This window comes from Pseudonaja textilis, chromosome 2 (assembly GCF_049901715.1).
Source record: "Pseudonaja textilis isolate UNSWEBS1 chromosome 2, rPseTex1.2, whole genome shotgun sequence".
Lineage (NCBI taxonomy): Eukaryota > Metazoa > Chordata > Lepidosauria > Squamata > Elapidae > Pseudonaja > Pseudonaja textilis.
In genome coordinates, this window is record NC_141991.1 from 107,476,826 (window position 1) to 107,491,713 (window position 14,888).

At 37.0% G+C, this 14,888-nt stretch overlaps 2 protein-coding genes across 2 annotated transcripts in view; one reads left to right on the forward strand and one right to left on the reverse strand.

Annotated features, from left to right (window-relative positions):
* EVPL (envoplakin) overlaps nucleotides 1-14,888 on the forward strand; it is a 44,377-nt gene that overhangs the window by 6,614 nt on the left and 22,875 nt on the right. The window contains exons 2-7 of the mRNA XM_026702027.2: nucleotides 7,291-7,393; nucleotides 10,651-10,805; nucleotides 10,949-11,072; nucleotides 12,998-13,123; nucleotides 14,508-14,546; nucleotides 14,713-14,874. Coding sequence (XP_026557812.2) covers nucleotides 7,291-7,393; nucleotides 10,651-10,805; nucleotides 10,949-11,072; nucleotides 12,998-13,123; nucleotides 14,508-14,546; nucleotides 14,713-14,874 — 709 coding nt within the window. The remainder of the gene's footprint in view (nucleotides 1-7,290; nucleotides 7,394-10,650; nucleotides 10,806-10,948; nucleotides 11,073-12,997; nucleotides 13,124-14,507; nucleotides 14,547-14,712; nucleotides 14,875-14,888) is intronic.
* CDK3 (cyclin dependent kinase 3) overlaps nucleotides 1-14,888 on the reverse strand; it is a 55,770-nt gene that overhangs the window by 2,331 nt on the left and 38,551 nt on the right. The gene's annotated exons all lie outside the window — the stretch shown is intronic.

Below are 14,888 nucleotides of genomic sequence, written 5' to 3' on the forward strand. Positions count from 1 at the left end.
CCCTTCCTCTCATGACTGTGGAGATGCTGCAACAGTCGTAAGTGTGAAAAACGGTCATAAGTCACTTTTTTCAGTGCCATTGTAACTTTGAATGGTCACTCCACACAAGCAAAGTACCAGCAAAGGAGGGGAAAAACAACTCCAGAGAAGTTCCAGAGACAGGAAGTCTAGTCCTGCCAAGAATGTAATAAGGGTTAACGGAGAGGCAGTTTCTGTAAGCAACACCAGATTGTTTCCTTCCTGCCTTCCTTACAGGATTAGGCCAGTAATTTCTTCTAACAACTGGCTCTCTGAACTGCTTAGAATGTTAACAACCAGTTCTAGCGAATAGGTCCGAACTGGTAGAATCCCACCCCTGCTTCTGAGCCTCTTGCCCTGCCCACTATCCAGCTCTGTCTCTTGTCTCACCATTCCCTAGGCAGCATCACTTTGCCTTTGTCCCAAGGTCTTTCCCGCCTACCGTTATAGGATGGGAATGCTTGGGATGGTAGGAAGGATCCAAAGGAGAGGATCCTGAACTCTCCAATTCAGACAGAATAACAGAATTGGAAGGGACCTTGGAGGTTTTCTAGTCCAACTCCATGCTGAAGTAGGAAACCTTATACCATTTCAGACAAATGGTTGTCCAATCTCTTCTTTACAAACTTCAGTGGTGGAGCATCCACAATTTCTAAAGGCAAGCCGTTCCACTGATTAATTGTTTAACTGTCAGGAAATTTCTCCTTAGTTCTGGGTTGGTTCTCTCCTTGATTATTTTCCATCCTTTGCTTCTTGTCCTGCCTTCACATGCTTGACTCCCTCTTCTTTGTTGCAGACCCTCAAATATTGGAACACTGCTATCACATCACTCCTAGTCCTTCTTTTCATTAAACCTCATTTCCTAATTTGATTTCCATTTGGGAGCTCCCACAACCAGAAAACGTGTCTCTAGAGCAGAGGCCTCCAACCTTGACCACTTTAAGACTTGTGGACTTCAACTCCCAGAATTCCTCAACAAGTATTGCTGGCTGAGGAATTCTGGGAGTTGAAGTCCACAATTCTTAAAGTGGCCAAGGTTGGAGGCCTCTGCTCTAGAGGACATGTAGATGGGTGAAATGGTAGGAAATCATGGCATTGAGGAAGTAGCTGGCATATTTTGATAGATTAAACATATTTGATGTAAATAGACGGGAAGAATTATTTAAATGAGAGTAAGAGTTAGCATAAATCCTGCAAAAGAGAGGCCTACCTCATCAATTATTTAGAACTTTTTGAAGTATAAGCCAGCAATAAGAAGGGGATGATCAGTTGTCCTAATGAGTAGTTAGGCTTCCAGATAAGTGCTGGTTGTTAGATCCTAAGACTCCTAGACTCCTAAGTAAGGAGCGTGAGTGACTTCAATTCATACCATACCTTTTCTTCAATCAGTTCATGAGGACAGATGTGATTTATTTTGCCCAGATGTTTTTCTTGGAAAGCTAAGTATGAGGCCTCTCCCTCTAGCATTTGAATTTCCCACAGTGCCCTAGAGCAGTGGTTCTTAACCTGGGCAATATTGCCCCCCAGGGGGCGATTTCATTTTTTAGGGGGGTGATGGAATAAAAAGGGGTGATGTGGGGGCAAAGGAACGGAAGGGGGCGATATGGGGGTGATGATGAGCGAGAAGTTTTGGGGACACTTTTGAGTCTTTTTTCGTACAGTGAACCGCTGTATATATGTCATACAAAAACATCAGATCGCTCGCTATTAGTGGATTGAACTGTGTTTTAAAATGTTCCTCAAGCTAGCTTCAGTACAGAACGCTGGACATATGTGAATACGCATCGCTCATCTTCATGCGCGTTGCGCAGCATCCTCTGTCACTCTACCCATTAAATTTGTTGCTCTGATTTTTGTTGCCTTCCTTTTGTAAAAATTTTCTTTGTGACTTTTTAACCCTTTTTACAGTGTGCATGAATATATATTTTCCTCAAATCTTAATTTAGTTTCAGAGATTTTGTCTTGAAATTCTTAGTTCCTGCATTGCAGTTTGTTCTTATGCCCTTTTTATGTTGTTTTTTTTTGCATCTTAAAATTCACTTGTAATTAAATCATTAAATGTTACTGTTTTTTTCGGGCATTTCATTTTCTTGCAATTGAATTTTGTTTTCAGTGGTCATTGCATTTAAGTGTCTTGAATAAATAAGATAATAATGAAATACATGTATCATGAAGTTTGGGAGTAAAGTGATGGGTGGCATCAGAATTTTTCACACAGTTGAGAAATGGGAAAAAGACTGGAAATAAATTATTTGCATGGATATGTCCTGATGACAATTTTAAAGAAAACAAAAAACGTGTTTGCATAAATTGAAGAATTATTTCCCTGTGTTGTGATTGAGAGGTTATGTTGGGGGAGGGGGCAATGATAACTTCCTCAATGGCTCAAGGGGGCGATTCTTTCAAAAAGGTTAAGAACCACTGCCCTAGAGCATCTGATACAGCATGCAATTTGCTCAGAAATATGGCAGAAACATTTGGATGAGGGGCAACATCCCAGACTCATCAACTATTGCCAGTTAAATCCAATGACTTGTAAAAACAGGTAGACTAGCCAAAATAATGGAGTCAGTAATGGCATGTTTACTAAAATGCTAGACAGTATCATTGTTCTGCCTGGCCATCTTAAAAGAAGCACATAGAACTTTTCAATCCTGTCAATTTAGAGAGAACTTTTGCTGATGGGGCCGGGCCAGGCCAGATAACAAGAAAGGTTTCTGTGTGAACGCAAATTGTTCTCTCCCCTCTAATGCCTGTATGGGTTTCTTTTAACACCCTGAGTCACAAGGTGTTGTGGTTTCTTGCATACCATGCCATAAACAACAGAGTGTGACCAAGCATCTTGAAACTGTGACTTTCCTTTGGTTGGTCTATAGAGAAAGAGACTTCATGAAAACAAATACATTGATAGGTTTGTCTCAACATGCCTGAGAAGCAATGTAGAATGACTCATATTCCTTCTAGTTTGGCAGGAAATAACACCGGAATTCTGGGTGGTGCTCAAGTATTTGCTACCATGTCTCCTCCTCATTCCTGGGAGGGAAAGGCTATGAGGCTGAGCAGGAGACAAGCAGATTGTGCAATTGACTGAAAAGAATGACAAACTCATTTCTATTTCCAGGCTGCAGAGGCCAATGACCTCTGAGGAGTGGGGTGGGAGAAAAGAAATCATTTTACAGGTATATAATTCCACCCCCCACCCCCCAGCTACAATGTTCTATTATTATTTAAGTACTAACAAGTTGACATTAGATATAAGAAATTGCATTAATGCTGAAACAGGGGCAACTTTATGCTGTGGAACTCCAAAGGGTGGAACTAGAACCAATTGGTGGTAATTACAGGGTGTCAAATCTCAAGTTAAACAGTAGGAGAAAGTTTTGAATGTTAATCCTTTTCCACAGTAAAAAAAAATCTGCTTTAGGAGGTAAGTGTGCTCTCTTTTGCCTGACACATTTGAGCAATGGGGCTGGGAAGCTGTTTTTCAGCCACGCTGTTGCTGCATTCTGCATCTGAATTTGGTGTCAAATAGGAGCTGGCCTCCTATTGCCCCCCCCCCAAAAAAAAATCTTCCAACATTATAGCTATCTTTGTATGATATGCTAAAGCATACTGAAGTAAGGTCTGATATGCTGTCCAAACTTGCAGTCCTAATTTGCCATAATCACAGTCTGGAATCATAGTTTAGAGCAGTGTTTCGCAACATTGGCAAGTTTAAGGTGGGTGGACTTCAACTCCCAGAATTCCTCAATCAGCTTGGGAAAATCCACCCATCTTAAACTTGCCAAGATTGAGAAAACATTGGTTTGGAGTATGTTTATTTTCCTTGACTGTGCTCTCAAAACTGCAATACCAGAAATAATCCCATCCATCATCCTCTAGAAACAGGGTCAAGTAGCAAGAACATACCAAATATTCTCCTATGGTACATGTAGCTCAAGTCGAACTGTTTGGGGCTTTTTGAGAGTGTTCTGAAAGGAGTAAAAAGAAAGGAAAATGGGAGACTGCCTGAGAAAGAATGGCATTGCCTGTCTGGGCCTGTCCTGCAAACACAGTTTATGCGTCTATGAAAATATGATGTTCCTACAACATAAAAGCTTCCTTTGAAGAACAACATCTAGATTGAATAAAATTAATTAAACAGCATTTTGTTGCAGTATCAACCAATTTTTCTGGAAGGGCTGGTTCATTTCCCTACATATTGCCAACGGTATTATTTTCACATAATGATTATGTATCAATATCCCTCCTTTCTTTGGAGGATCAACACACATTTTTCATTCCACAATATTAATTTACTCCAGGATTTGCTACTGCTCTAGTAATGTATGATTAACAAATGAGAGGGCTTACACTGGATTTTAATTTGAAAGACCAGTCAGCATTTTAGTTGCAATGCCATGAAACTCTTTGTGAATTCCTTAAAGTTTTGAGTTCTAATTATTTATGATCCCATTGATCTTGTCTCGTTGAAGTGATAGGGTGTGTTTTAAGACATACAACCCTGCTGTACTGAAAGCTTTTGATTATTTTCTGGTCTACTTAGAAAGGCTGGTACCTATTGTGAGGAGAGGGTGATTCCAGATGACCAGCTTCTCTGTTGAATTAAGAGCCAAACTGGATTTTGCACAGCAAATTAAAGAAAATGTTCCAGTGTAGGGAGAGTTAAAACTCTTTCTGTAAAGTGTATTATACTATAATTCTTATTAGGGATGTTCGCAGAGTGTGGACAAAAAAGACAAGATGGCAGTATGATCAAAGCTCCACCTATTTATTATGTGCCTCATGGAGCTTCAATTGTATTATTGTAACTGCCATCTTAAAGTTTTTCCACATCCTGTGGAAAGCCCAGTTTCTTATATTTTGTTTTCTGTTTTATTATTATGTTTATGTTGCAATTAATATCTCTGCAACCTGGATATTGTTCTTTTCACATGGTTATACAAAGCTTTTGTAGAAGGCTTGGTATCCAAATGGTTTTAATACATCTGGGATACGATATTTTACAATTGAGGGTGCCAATGGGCACCACTAATATTGATGGTTTATTATTATGAGTTTATATGAGTTTATTATTGAAAAGCTAATAAAGAAAATGAATGATGAGGACTTCTGAAGGAGATATCGTGAACTGAAGACAGCTCAGAAAAGTAGAGTTGACAACCATAGAAAAAACAAGGAACTAATGAGTAGACTGGTTCCTTGGAACCTCTCTAGATAAAGAGAGAATGGGAGATCATCCACCTGTACTCTGGACAGCTGGCCCTGAGAATGGGAGATCTTCCACATGTACTCTGGACAGCTGGCCCTGATAAGGAGATTATAGGACAGATGTTTTCTGAGATTCTAAGCATTGGTGTGATTAGCCATCTTGCTTGTGACCACAGCAGAACTTTTTAAAGGACACTAAGTTTGCAATCCTCACTTTCTACCTACTTTCAGAAATTGCCTATGAGTCATCTTAAAACTATTAGAGACTTTTGGAACAACAAGTTTCAAAAATCTTAATTGCATGATATTCAACCATGAACAAAATAATAATTAATTACAAGCTTAAGAACTTAAAGAATTTGAAATAAATAGCAGAAAGCCAAACTAGATTTTGATCTAAGTTACTTGCAAATGGATAAAGGGTCCAGATAAATTTGGAATATTGTGTTTTACTGTAAAATATTTGGTATTAACTATAAAAAAATAAACCATTTCTTATGAGAAAAACTTATTTTCTCTAACCTGGCAGTTGCAAGTTAATAGCAAAAGATAATTGATTTTAGGAACTGGATACTAGAGGGGACAAAATATTTTAAGTAACAGAAAAAATATGAAACTATAAATGATAGGCAAAGAGAATGATTTGGAAATACAAATGATAAACTAAAATCACCTGAACATATTGTCTTATTGGATTTACAAAAGAAGCTTGTTAAAAACTTGAAGCTATGTGTGTGATGAGATAAAGGAGTGGCCTCAACCACTCTCAGAAAGAATGCTAATGTCGAGATGACTGCAAGGAATATAAATCCTTCCACCATCCACCTTTCAGTCAGAACTGAAGAAGCTTCTTGGATGAGAAACAAAACGTCTTCAAGGAAAAATAAAGTTCAGTTGTCTTTGGGGGGGGAAAAGCACCTTTGTGTTAATTCAATTAATTAATGAACCCTCTACAAAATTCAACAAGCTTCAACAATTAATACTGTCTTGATCTATCTTTAGTTGCCAACCATTCACCTCCTTGATCAAAGTTCTTCTTTCAAGAGTTCTTCTGGATTTTTAAGACTCCAGTTTACTTTGCTAGTTCATTAGCCCCTTTGCTAACTCCAGCTTCCTTGCTAACTCATTTCCGCCTCCTAAGAGAAAGTCATTTTTTGGGAAACTGAGATGATTCTAACTTTCAGTTTTTATTTATCTCCTTTCTAAAAATGTTTGTTTTGTGGTCTAGAGTGCCTTTGTGTCTCTGTAACAGGTTCACAGGGAGGCATGGCATCCTGTAACACATCAGAGACAACATTAGACAAACATCAGAAGATTCTAATTTGAAAGTTATGAGATTAGAAGATTTTGGAAGGGGATGTATCTCATGGTTTTCTTTGAATGTTATGCGTATTAAAGACATAAGAGTGCTAATCATTCTTTTGCTCAAAACATTTGTGTTTTATTTGTAACTTATTATTTAATACATTCAGATAGTTCTCAACTTACAACCACAACTGATCCCAACATTTCTGTTGCTAAGCAAGAGGTTAAGTGAATTTTGCCCCATTTTCCTGACCTTTCTTGCCACACCTGTTAAGTGTATCACTGAAGTAACACAGTTGTTAGGCGAATCTGGCTTCCCCATTGACTTTGCTTGTCAGAAGGTCACAAAATGGGATCACAAGACCCCAAGACACTACAATCGTCATAAATATGAATCAGTTGCCGAGTATCCAAATTTTGATCACGGAGATGCTGCAAAGGGTTTAAATATGAAAAATGGCCATAAGTTTTTTTTCTCAGTTGTAACTTTGAATGGTCATTAAATGAACTCTTGTAAGCCGAGGACTATCTGTATTATCAAGTAGGTCATAGGTGAATCTATATTTCACTGCTGTGTAGTTATTGATTATGGAGATTTTACAAGGAATTTACTACTGAGGCTAATGTTCCAGTTTGGGTTCTAATTCTATGATATACTGAGCAAAATAACTATCAAAAAGAATGTGGCTTCAGTATCAAATTCTGAGCAAAAAACTGGATCTTTAACCTACCTGATTTCTATATTCTTATCTGCAGATCATCAAGCAGCAATGATTTAGCGGTGCTCATCTCTCGCATGCAAAAAAATGCTGACCAGGTGGAAAAGGACATCCTTGAAACACAGTCCAAACTTAAGAAGGTAAAATTGGAACTTCAATACAAAAAAACATGCTATATGGTTGACTCTAAAGATTGTTGGACAAAGCTCCAAATAGAATAGTAAAATCTCATATTCTAGTTGGGCAAATACATCAAATAAATCTAACCAGATACAAGGGAAATCACCTGTGACCTTTATTTCAAAATGACAAGATGACAGAAAATCAGAGTTGCCTGAACGTACAAAAGAACAAAATAAAAAAACTGGATTGAACTCATGAAATAGTTTCTTGCAACAAAATGGTGCTTCAAATAGCTTCGTTAGAAACTCAAGAGGTCTCCTTTTTCAAACTTCTTTCATTTTTTAAATATGAGATAAAAGACAAATTTTATTTTATTTTTATTTATTTGAATTCATTAGCCACCTATCTTCAATGGACTCAATTAATGAATAATGTTAAAGAAAGAAAAATAGATGTTTTGTGCTTTTAAAAAAACTATATGGAAACCTTTAAAGATCTAAATGGAGGTAGTCTAATCTTGTGCAGAGAGCTTGATGAATACATGTATGAAAGTGAAGGTGTAATTGTGAATGAAATATATGTCAGAAAGAATGAATTACTATCTTCTAAATCAGGAGAAATCAGGGTTTTTCAGAATGTATTATACAGAATCCTAATGGCCACTCATAGATTCATATATGGAATGCTACCACATGAGAACTTGATGATGTCCCATGAGAGGCAAAGAGCAAAAAAAAAAAAAATTGCTTGAACACAATGAATTTATTTCTTGATCAAGGATTCTGGGAGTGGAATAAAGAGCTAGAGATTTCTATATCGTACAGACAATGGGAGAGTGCCTTCCATAACAAGTTCTCAAAGGACCTCAAATTACAAATTATGCAACAAAAATTATATTTGGAACATATTGGACTCCGTTATGTTTGTGTAGAAAAGAACTGTCAAAAATAGCACTTTGTTGGAGATGTAATAAGGATAATGCTTCTTTAAAACATATGTTTCTACAGTGTCCTATATTTAGACCATGGGGCCTGGGGTTATGTACCTACCGTGTTTCTCATATAATAAGACCAGGTCTTATTTTTTTTGAGCCCCCCCCAAAATGGCTAGGCTGTCTTTTGGGGGGTAACTTAATTCATCCCCCTTGCATCCTCTTTCGCTTGGTGAGTGGGCACATACCCGTGGCTCACTTTACTGGCTCTGCCCAGGCAGGATCAATGGAGGGCCTGGCGGGGAGGCGCCCACTGCCTTGGCCAGAACTCTGCCACAGGGCAGGAAGGCCCACCTGTCAGCTGCATGGGGTGCCCCAGGCAAGGCTCTTTGCGCTCTGCCCAGTGCCAGCCCATCCTGCCCTGCCCCCCATTTTGCATGTTTTAAAATAGGCCTAACTTTGGGCGGGAGGGGCTTAATTTCATTTTATGCCTATAAAACATGCTGGGACTTCCTATTGGGGGAGGTCATATTGTTGGAGAAACACAGTATTTGTGTATGCATATGGAGCAAAAGAAAATTCAAAATATATATCAAAGGGTAGGGAACACTTAAAAAAAAGAGGGAAGAAAATGCAAAGCAATTTTGATTAAAAGGTGTTCAGGTGGTATTTGAAAAGGACTAAAGAACAACTTTTATAGGAGGATTAACAGAGCTTGAGGGTAGAGTGAAAAGGGGGATCAACCTAGAATTGTTATGTAGCCAAAAGCAAGCTGAGTCCAACCTTTGAGTGCCATTGACCCTTACCTACCTCCAGGTAAGTGCTGTTAGTTTAGAAGATTCCTGTGTGTATAGGCTTTAGCAATAAATCAGTTTAATTGAGCCTTCATGTGAGGACCTGATCTTTCACACCTGATAGCCTTTGGCAGAGTGAACAGAATTAAACATAAAAATGATTAAATGATTTGGGAAGAAGCATTGAAAATATTAAAGAAAGCTTTCTTTGTGAATGCTAGTGAGCTCAGAAAGCAGCAAGAAGAGCTGACATATTGAAAGAGTAAAGTCAGTGTTTGAATCAGGATATGGACTTAATGGAAGCAAGAATGTTTTGCAAGGACAGAGAACTATAAGTATGGCTGTTGGAGCGAATTAAAATTATTTTTCCTTTCCTTTTCTCTTATTTCCTGCCCTTCATTTCTTTTGTGAGCACAGTACTTCATCCTGCCTTTTTGCATTTTATATAATGCTGCTATCTGAGAAGGGATATAGTGATGGCTATATTTGAATGTATGATAACTCTGAGCTTGGAATCAAAAGACTATGACTAACTCATGAAAATAATTTTTAGTTTTTATCTTAGAGTGAGGGGACAGAAGCTCTATGTTTCTTGATGACTGTTTACTTGGTGTAGTGTACGCTCAGTTGCTAAATTAGTTTTACTTGAGCCTCTCCTTCCATGTTTGATAGAGGATAACCATTCAAAAGTAGTCCTAGGTACTTTCCTGGCTACTATCAGGGAACTCAGAATATATGAAACATGGCTTGCCAAATCAAAACAACAAATATCTAATTCAGTGCTCAGTCAAAGTTTTTTTCCCCTTTAATCTAAGGAGTTTATTCAATGTGATGAATTATGTAGATTAATTGTGTACTGTTGAGGTAAGTCCCCATTAGGAGAACGAGCGCATACAGGGAGACGTATTGAGAGAAGTGTTTGAATAATACACACACAGCACACGGATACACTGTACAGTAAATGTAGGTTTTTACTTCCAGAAACGTTTAAGCAAAGTTCAAACACAGTCCAAGTCATTCATGGTTAAATCAGTCAGTTTTCAGTCCAGGGATAATCCAATAACAAAGTCCAGCGTCAAAAACAGTTCAATATCAGACTTACATAAAATCCAAAAATAGCAGTCAATTATGAGTAACGGCAATACTCTCCAACAGAAGGAAACAGAGAGACTCACTGAGACTTCTTCTGGGACTAAGAATAAACAATCCAGGTTTCTGGCTCCATCTTATGGCTGTTTGAGAAACCACACCCAATTACACTTTTAGGATTCTTAAAGATACAGTATTAAAATGTCTATCCTGGTTTATATATTTCCAACCCAAATCACTGTTAGGTGACTTACATTCCTAACATTTACCATATGATAAAAGCTGACATAATAAACTATAAGATAAAACTTATTTACCTGCATTTATGGAATTAATATCAGGGTCAAGAATTACATACTCAGGCTACAGCCTAAAACATCTGCCTTTTAGATTTACAATTGCAACTTTCTCTCTGTCCTCTCTGCTGGGACTTATGCATGTTATGTTTTTTTTGCTGTAGGATGCTGTTAATCGTCAGCAGAACAAGCCTTTGGAATTCCAGCAGATAAATGGTAAAAACTTGAAAGACGCAGAGACACTATTAAAAGACCTTTTCCTAGATGTGGACAAAGTCAAGCATCTGAAACATCCTCAAGCCTTTGAAATTGAAAAAGAGTAAGTCATGATAAATATTCCATGCACCCCTCTTGAGAAATAGTAAATGCATGGAGACAAGCTTCAGATCAAGTTTGGGCAATTCTTCCTTGAAGAAACCCATTTTCTAATGAAGAAATTCTCTTTCTTCTCCCCTCCAAAAGTATCAAGCAGCTCCATGTCCGAATGACACATCAATGTGCAGAATATCGAGAGCTCTATGAAAAATTTACACTTTCTGAAGTTAGTTCCAAAGTGGACTGGGCAAAAATTCTAGAACAAAAGCAGGTAAGAGTTGCTTGCTTGGGTATATGGCATTTCATTTGATCAAGTGCAATTCTTGAGCAACAAAATGAATAAAGTTGAACACGAGTTCCATCTTTACTTAGAGATCATAGCAGAAGAACAAATGTTTTTTGTCCTGGCAAGGCAAAGACGATACTGGCATAATAAAAATTACCTCAACCAATGCTTATCCAGGGCATGCGTGGCTTTGACAATGGCACTGATTTGCCCTAGTAATACAATCATATTTTCAATAACCTTTTATCCAAATTCATGATAAAACCAGGAAGTTTGCTTTGTCATAGACAAATCTTTAAGGTAGACCAAGTCATATTGGCCAAGTTTACACATTATGGTGGCTTGTTTGATCTTAACTTACTATGTTATGTACTGTAAACATAGCCACCTGTAGCTTACGAATGAAGCAAACTATAGTTTAGTTCAATGGGTAAAACAAGTTGTTCTCATATACTGAAAACCTACCACTTAGGAAAATAAAAATAACCCTGGTTTAATCATTCATGCCAGACCAAGTGGTCAGGAAATATTAAATATTATGAAGAACATGCAGCTTCACTAGTAATGCAACCTAGCAACTATATTTCAAGCCCATTGTTTCACCATTACTGAATGAATTACAGAAATAGGGATTGTGTATTGTTGTTAAATGTAATTTCTCAGCAAAGAAAGTTGTTATAAGTACAATTAGAATATCCTTGTTTTTAATTGCAAAACCTCACATATCATAAAATCTAATAGCTATTGAGTAGTAATGCCTGAAACCCAGAGAAATGTCTCAAACCCAGAGAAAATGAGTGTTCAAAGTACTTTAACTACAAGCACTAAAATGCCCTTCCATTTTCTCACTTCATAAAGGAGTTGCCCAGGGTGGTCTAGAATAGTTACTCTGAGAATGAGATCAGGGTACCTAGATTTAAGATATAATTAAATTGCTAATCTTTAATTGGAGGCAATTCTTTGAAGAAGTATTTGATGTATGTCTTGTTAAAATGTTAAAAACTTGAGGGCACTGTTCCCAAGAGTGCCAATCAACAGTTGTATTAATCATAAATTACTTTCATACACAGAATTTAACACAATGATTGGGAGAGGGGTAGAATTCTCCTTTGGTGACTTACAAGTCAGCTCAGAAATAATGTATTGTTACTAAGGTTCTTAGGGTCTCTTGGAACGAATTCCCTTCTTCTTCCCAGTGCAACACAGTCAGACTTGCTTTCATGGTGTTCCTTTCCTAGGTACTCTAAAAATGTCTAGGAATAAAATGCATATTGATGGTTCTCTTTTCTAGTGTCTTGAATATTTCTAGTTTTTATTCTGCAGATACTGTTCTTCAAATGTACAGTATTAGAGAGCTCCATATAAAATTATCTCCCATTTGTATTACTATGTTAGTAGGTTATCAACACACCTTGATTAAGGCTGGGAGGGTTTGCATCTCGCCTCGTATTACTATTGTCTTGGATATCAACATACTCAACAACTTTATTTGTGTAAGCTTTCAAGATACCAGATTTTTTTTGTTACTCATGTCTTTCTGCCTGTGTTTTCACAAAAATATAATACCATAATATATTCTTTGTATCAAATTAATCAGTTCTGTGAGGTACAGGTTTATCAATAAGATGAGCTTTTTGGTGAGACAACTACAAAACCTTTCAAAATGATCTCTTCAGTCTCTACCTGTCTCACTTCTTCTCATAACCACTTTACTGCACCTTTTTCTGGTTTTGAGTTCTAGCCTCTAGCATTTCAGGATCATTTGGCTTCATTGCTAGCAGTGGTTACAAGTGTTAGGAACTACATGGCAACCATTTGGACCAGAGATCAAAAAATGAAATAGTTTTTTCTTGCAGTTGAATAACTCTGAATATATACAGTGTGATGACTTACTAGTGGGTTTGTTGCAGAATCAAATCAGTGGAGGGCAATATGGACCTACAATGCCTGAGCTGGAAAAACAAATTGCAGAACACAACATTCTTCAGAAGGAGATAGAAGCATATGGCCTGCAGATCAAAAATCTTCAAAGTATGGTAAGATGGCATATGGTCAGTCTTTTCACTGTAGAGATAAATTATAATACGTGTCTTCCCAGTGCTGTGTGGTTGGAGAGTGAAGAATAATTAATCTGATCATTTTAAGGAATATCCAACTTGGAATTCACACACCTTGAAAAATGAACCATTACACATTCACAAGACCTGTTTAAACAAACCAAGTTCTTAACTCCCAGTGAACATTAGTATTCTAGAATTGATAGCTTTTATAAAGAGGTGAAGTTCCTATCCTTGTGAAATTCACAAGTCTTCATTTGCTAACCTTTGAGGGTAAGTACAGTAAACTGTACTTCAGACAGTGAATTATTGTACTCTAGGAGACAGAACTACACTTGAAAAGAAAAATATATGAAAATATCAGAAGTCTAAGACAACAGACTTGAAACTTGATTCTGTATGTACAGATATGATTATTGTATCCCAGTAATATGATTGGAGAACTGACAGTATTTATTTTAAGCATTTTTGTGTTGCATAATTGAGGGGTGTATTAACAGTGATGGTGAAGAAGAAAAATACAAATCAAAGCCATAATGGATCACAAGTCCTATGATCACTAGCTAACCCAGTAATTGTCCGAAGCTTAGTAGGGACATTTTGAACTGTAATCCAACACATATGAGAGAACTGAATTTGTGAAGACAAAAGGGGCAGACAATCTGTTGCAATCTACAGCTTTAAAAGTCTTCAACTTTGGCCATGCTCTTTGAAATTAAATCCAAATTCAAACCATTAGCGTTTGACTGGGAATGACTACTTTTTCTTCTTATCCAGCAATTTATTCTGAAGCTGCAAGATAAGAAAAATAGGGAACTTTCAAATTATTAATGTTTTAATGTTGTAAGCTGCTGAGTCACTTGGGTTGACAGCCATATACATTTGTTTAACAAAATAAATAATTAAAATTTGCAGAATGTAGTTGAAAAGGTTTATTAAATGTCACTTAGCATACTGGGCATCCAATACTAAAATGTTCCATTACTGTAATGAATGTTTTCATAAAAACATCTCTGTAATCGGACAATAACAGTTTACGGACTGAGCCATAATTAACTTTAAAAAAATGAAATATCTATTCATAGTACTGACTGACAGTCAAAGGCAAATTTGGGGGGAGAGTTTAGTTAACAATTCAATTCCTTCAATATTTAAATGGTAAATATTGACTACATTATGAAAGGGTCAATCTGCTCATGGAAATTTTTTTTAAAGCAAAAGATCCTATTAAATCTAAATATTACAGTATATAATTGTAATTCCACAGTAAGATAAAACAAGATGGTGTATCTTTTTAACACATTATGTAAATCATTAGTATTGTTCCTTTTAAGAATAAAATTGTTCTCACTGTCTCCAACAGGAAGCTGGAGATTTAAAGATTCAATATAAGGACTTGCTGGTAAGAATTTTCTTCACTATTGTCGGGTTATAACTTTTTTTAAAGAAAATATTAACATGCTATATGAGACTCATGTGGTTTTAAGGGGATGTGATGATACCTTCCCAAATTGAGTACCACGATGGACAACAACAATGACAATATTTTTTTACCTTCAATCTGACAGAAAGCCTCTATCTGGCGAGGCCAGTGCTTGAATAGCCTCTACATTCACCTCCAAGGCTGCATGAAAGAGCTGGCATATCTCTCAGAGCAACAGCAGAAGATCTTGAAGCAGGACTGGAGTGATCAAATGATTGATCCCCAGTCAGTCCGGCGTGAGTATGAGGTAAAGGAAAAGTT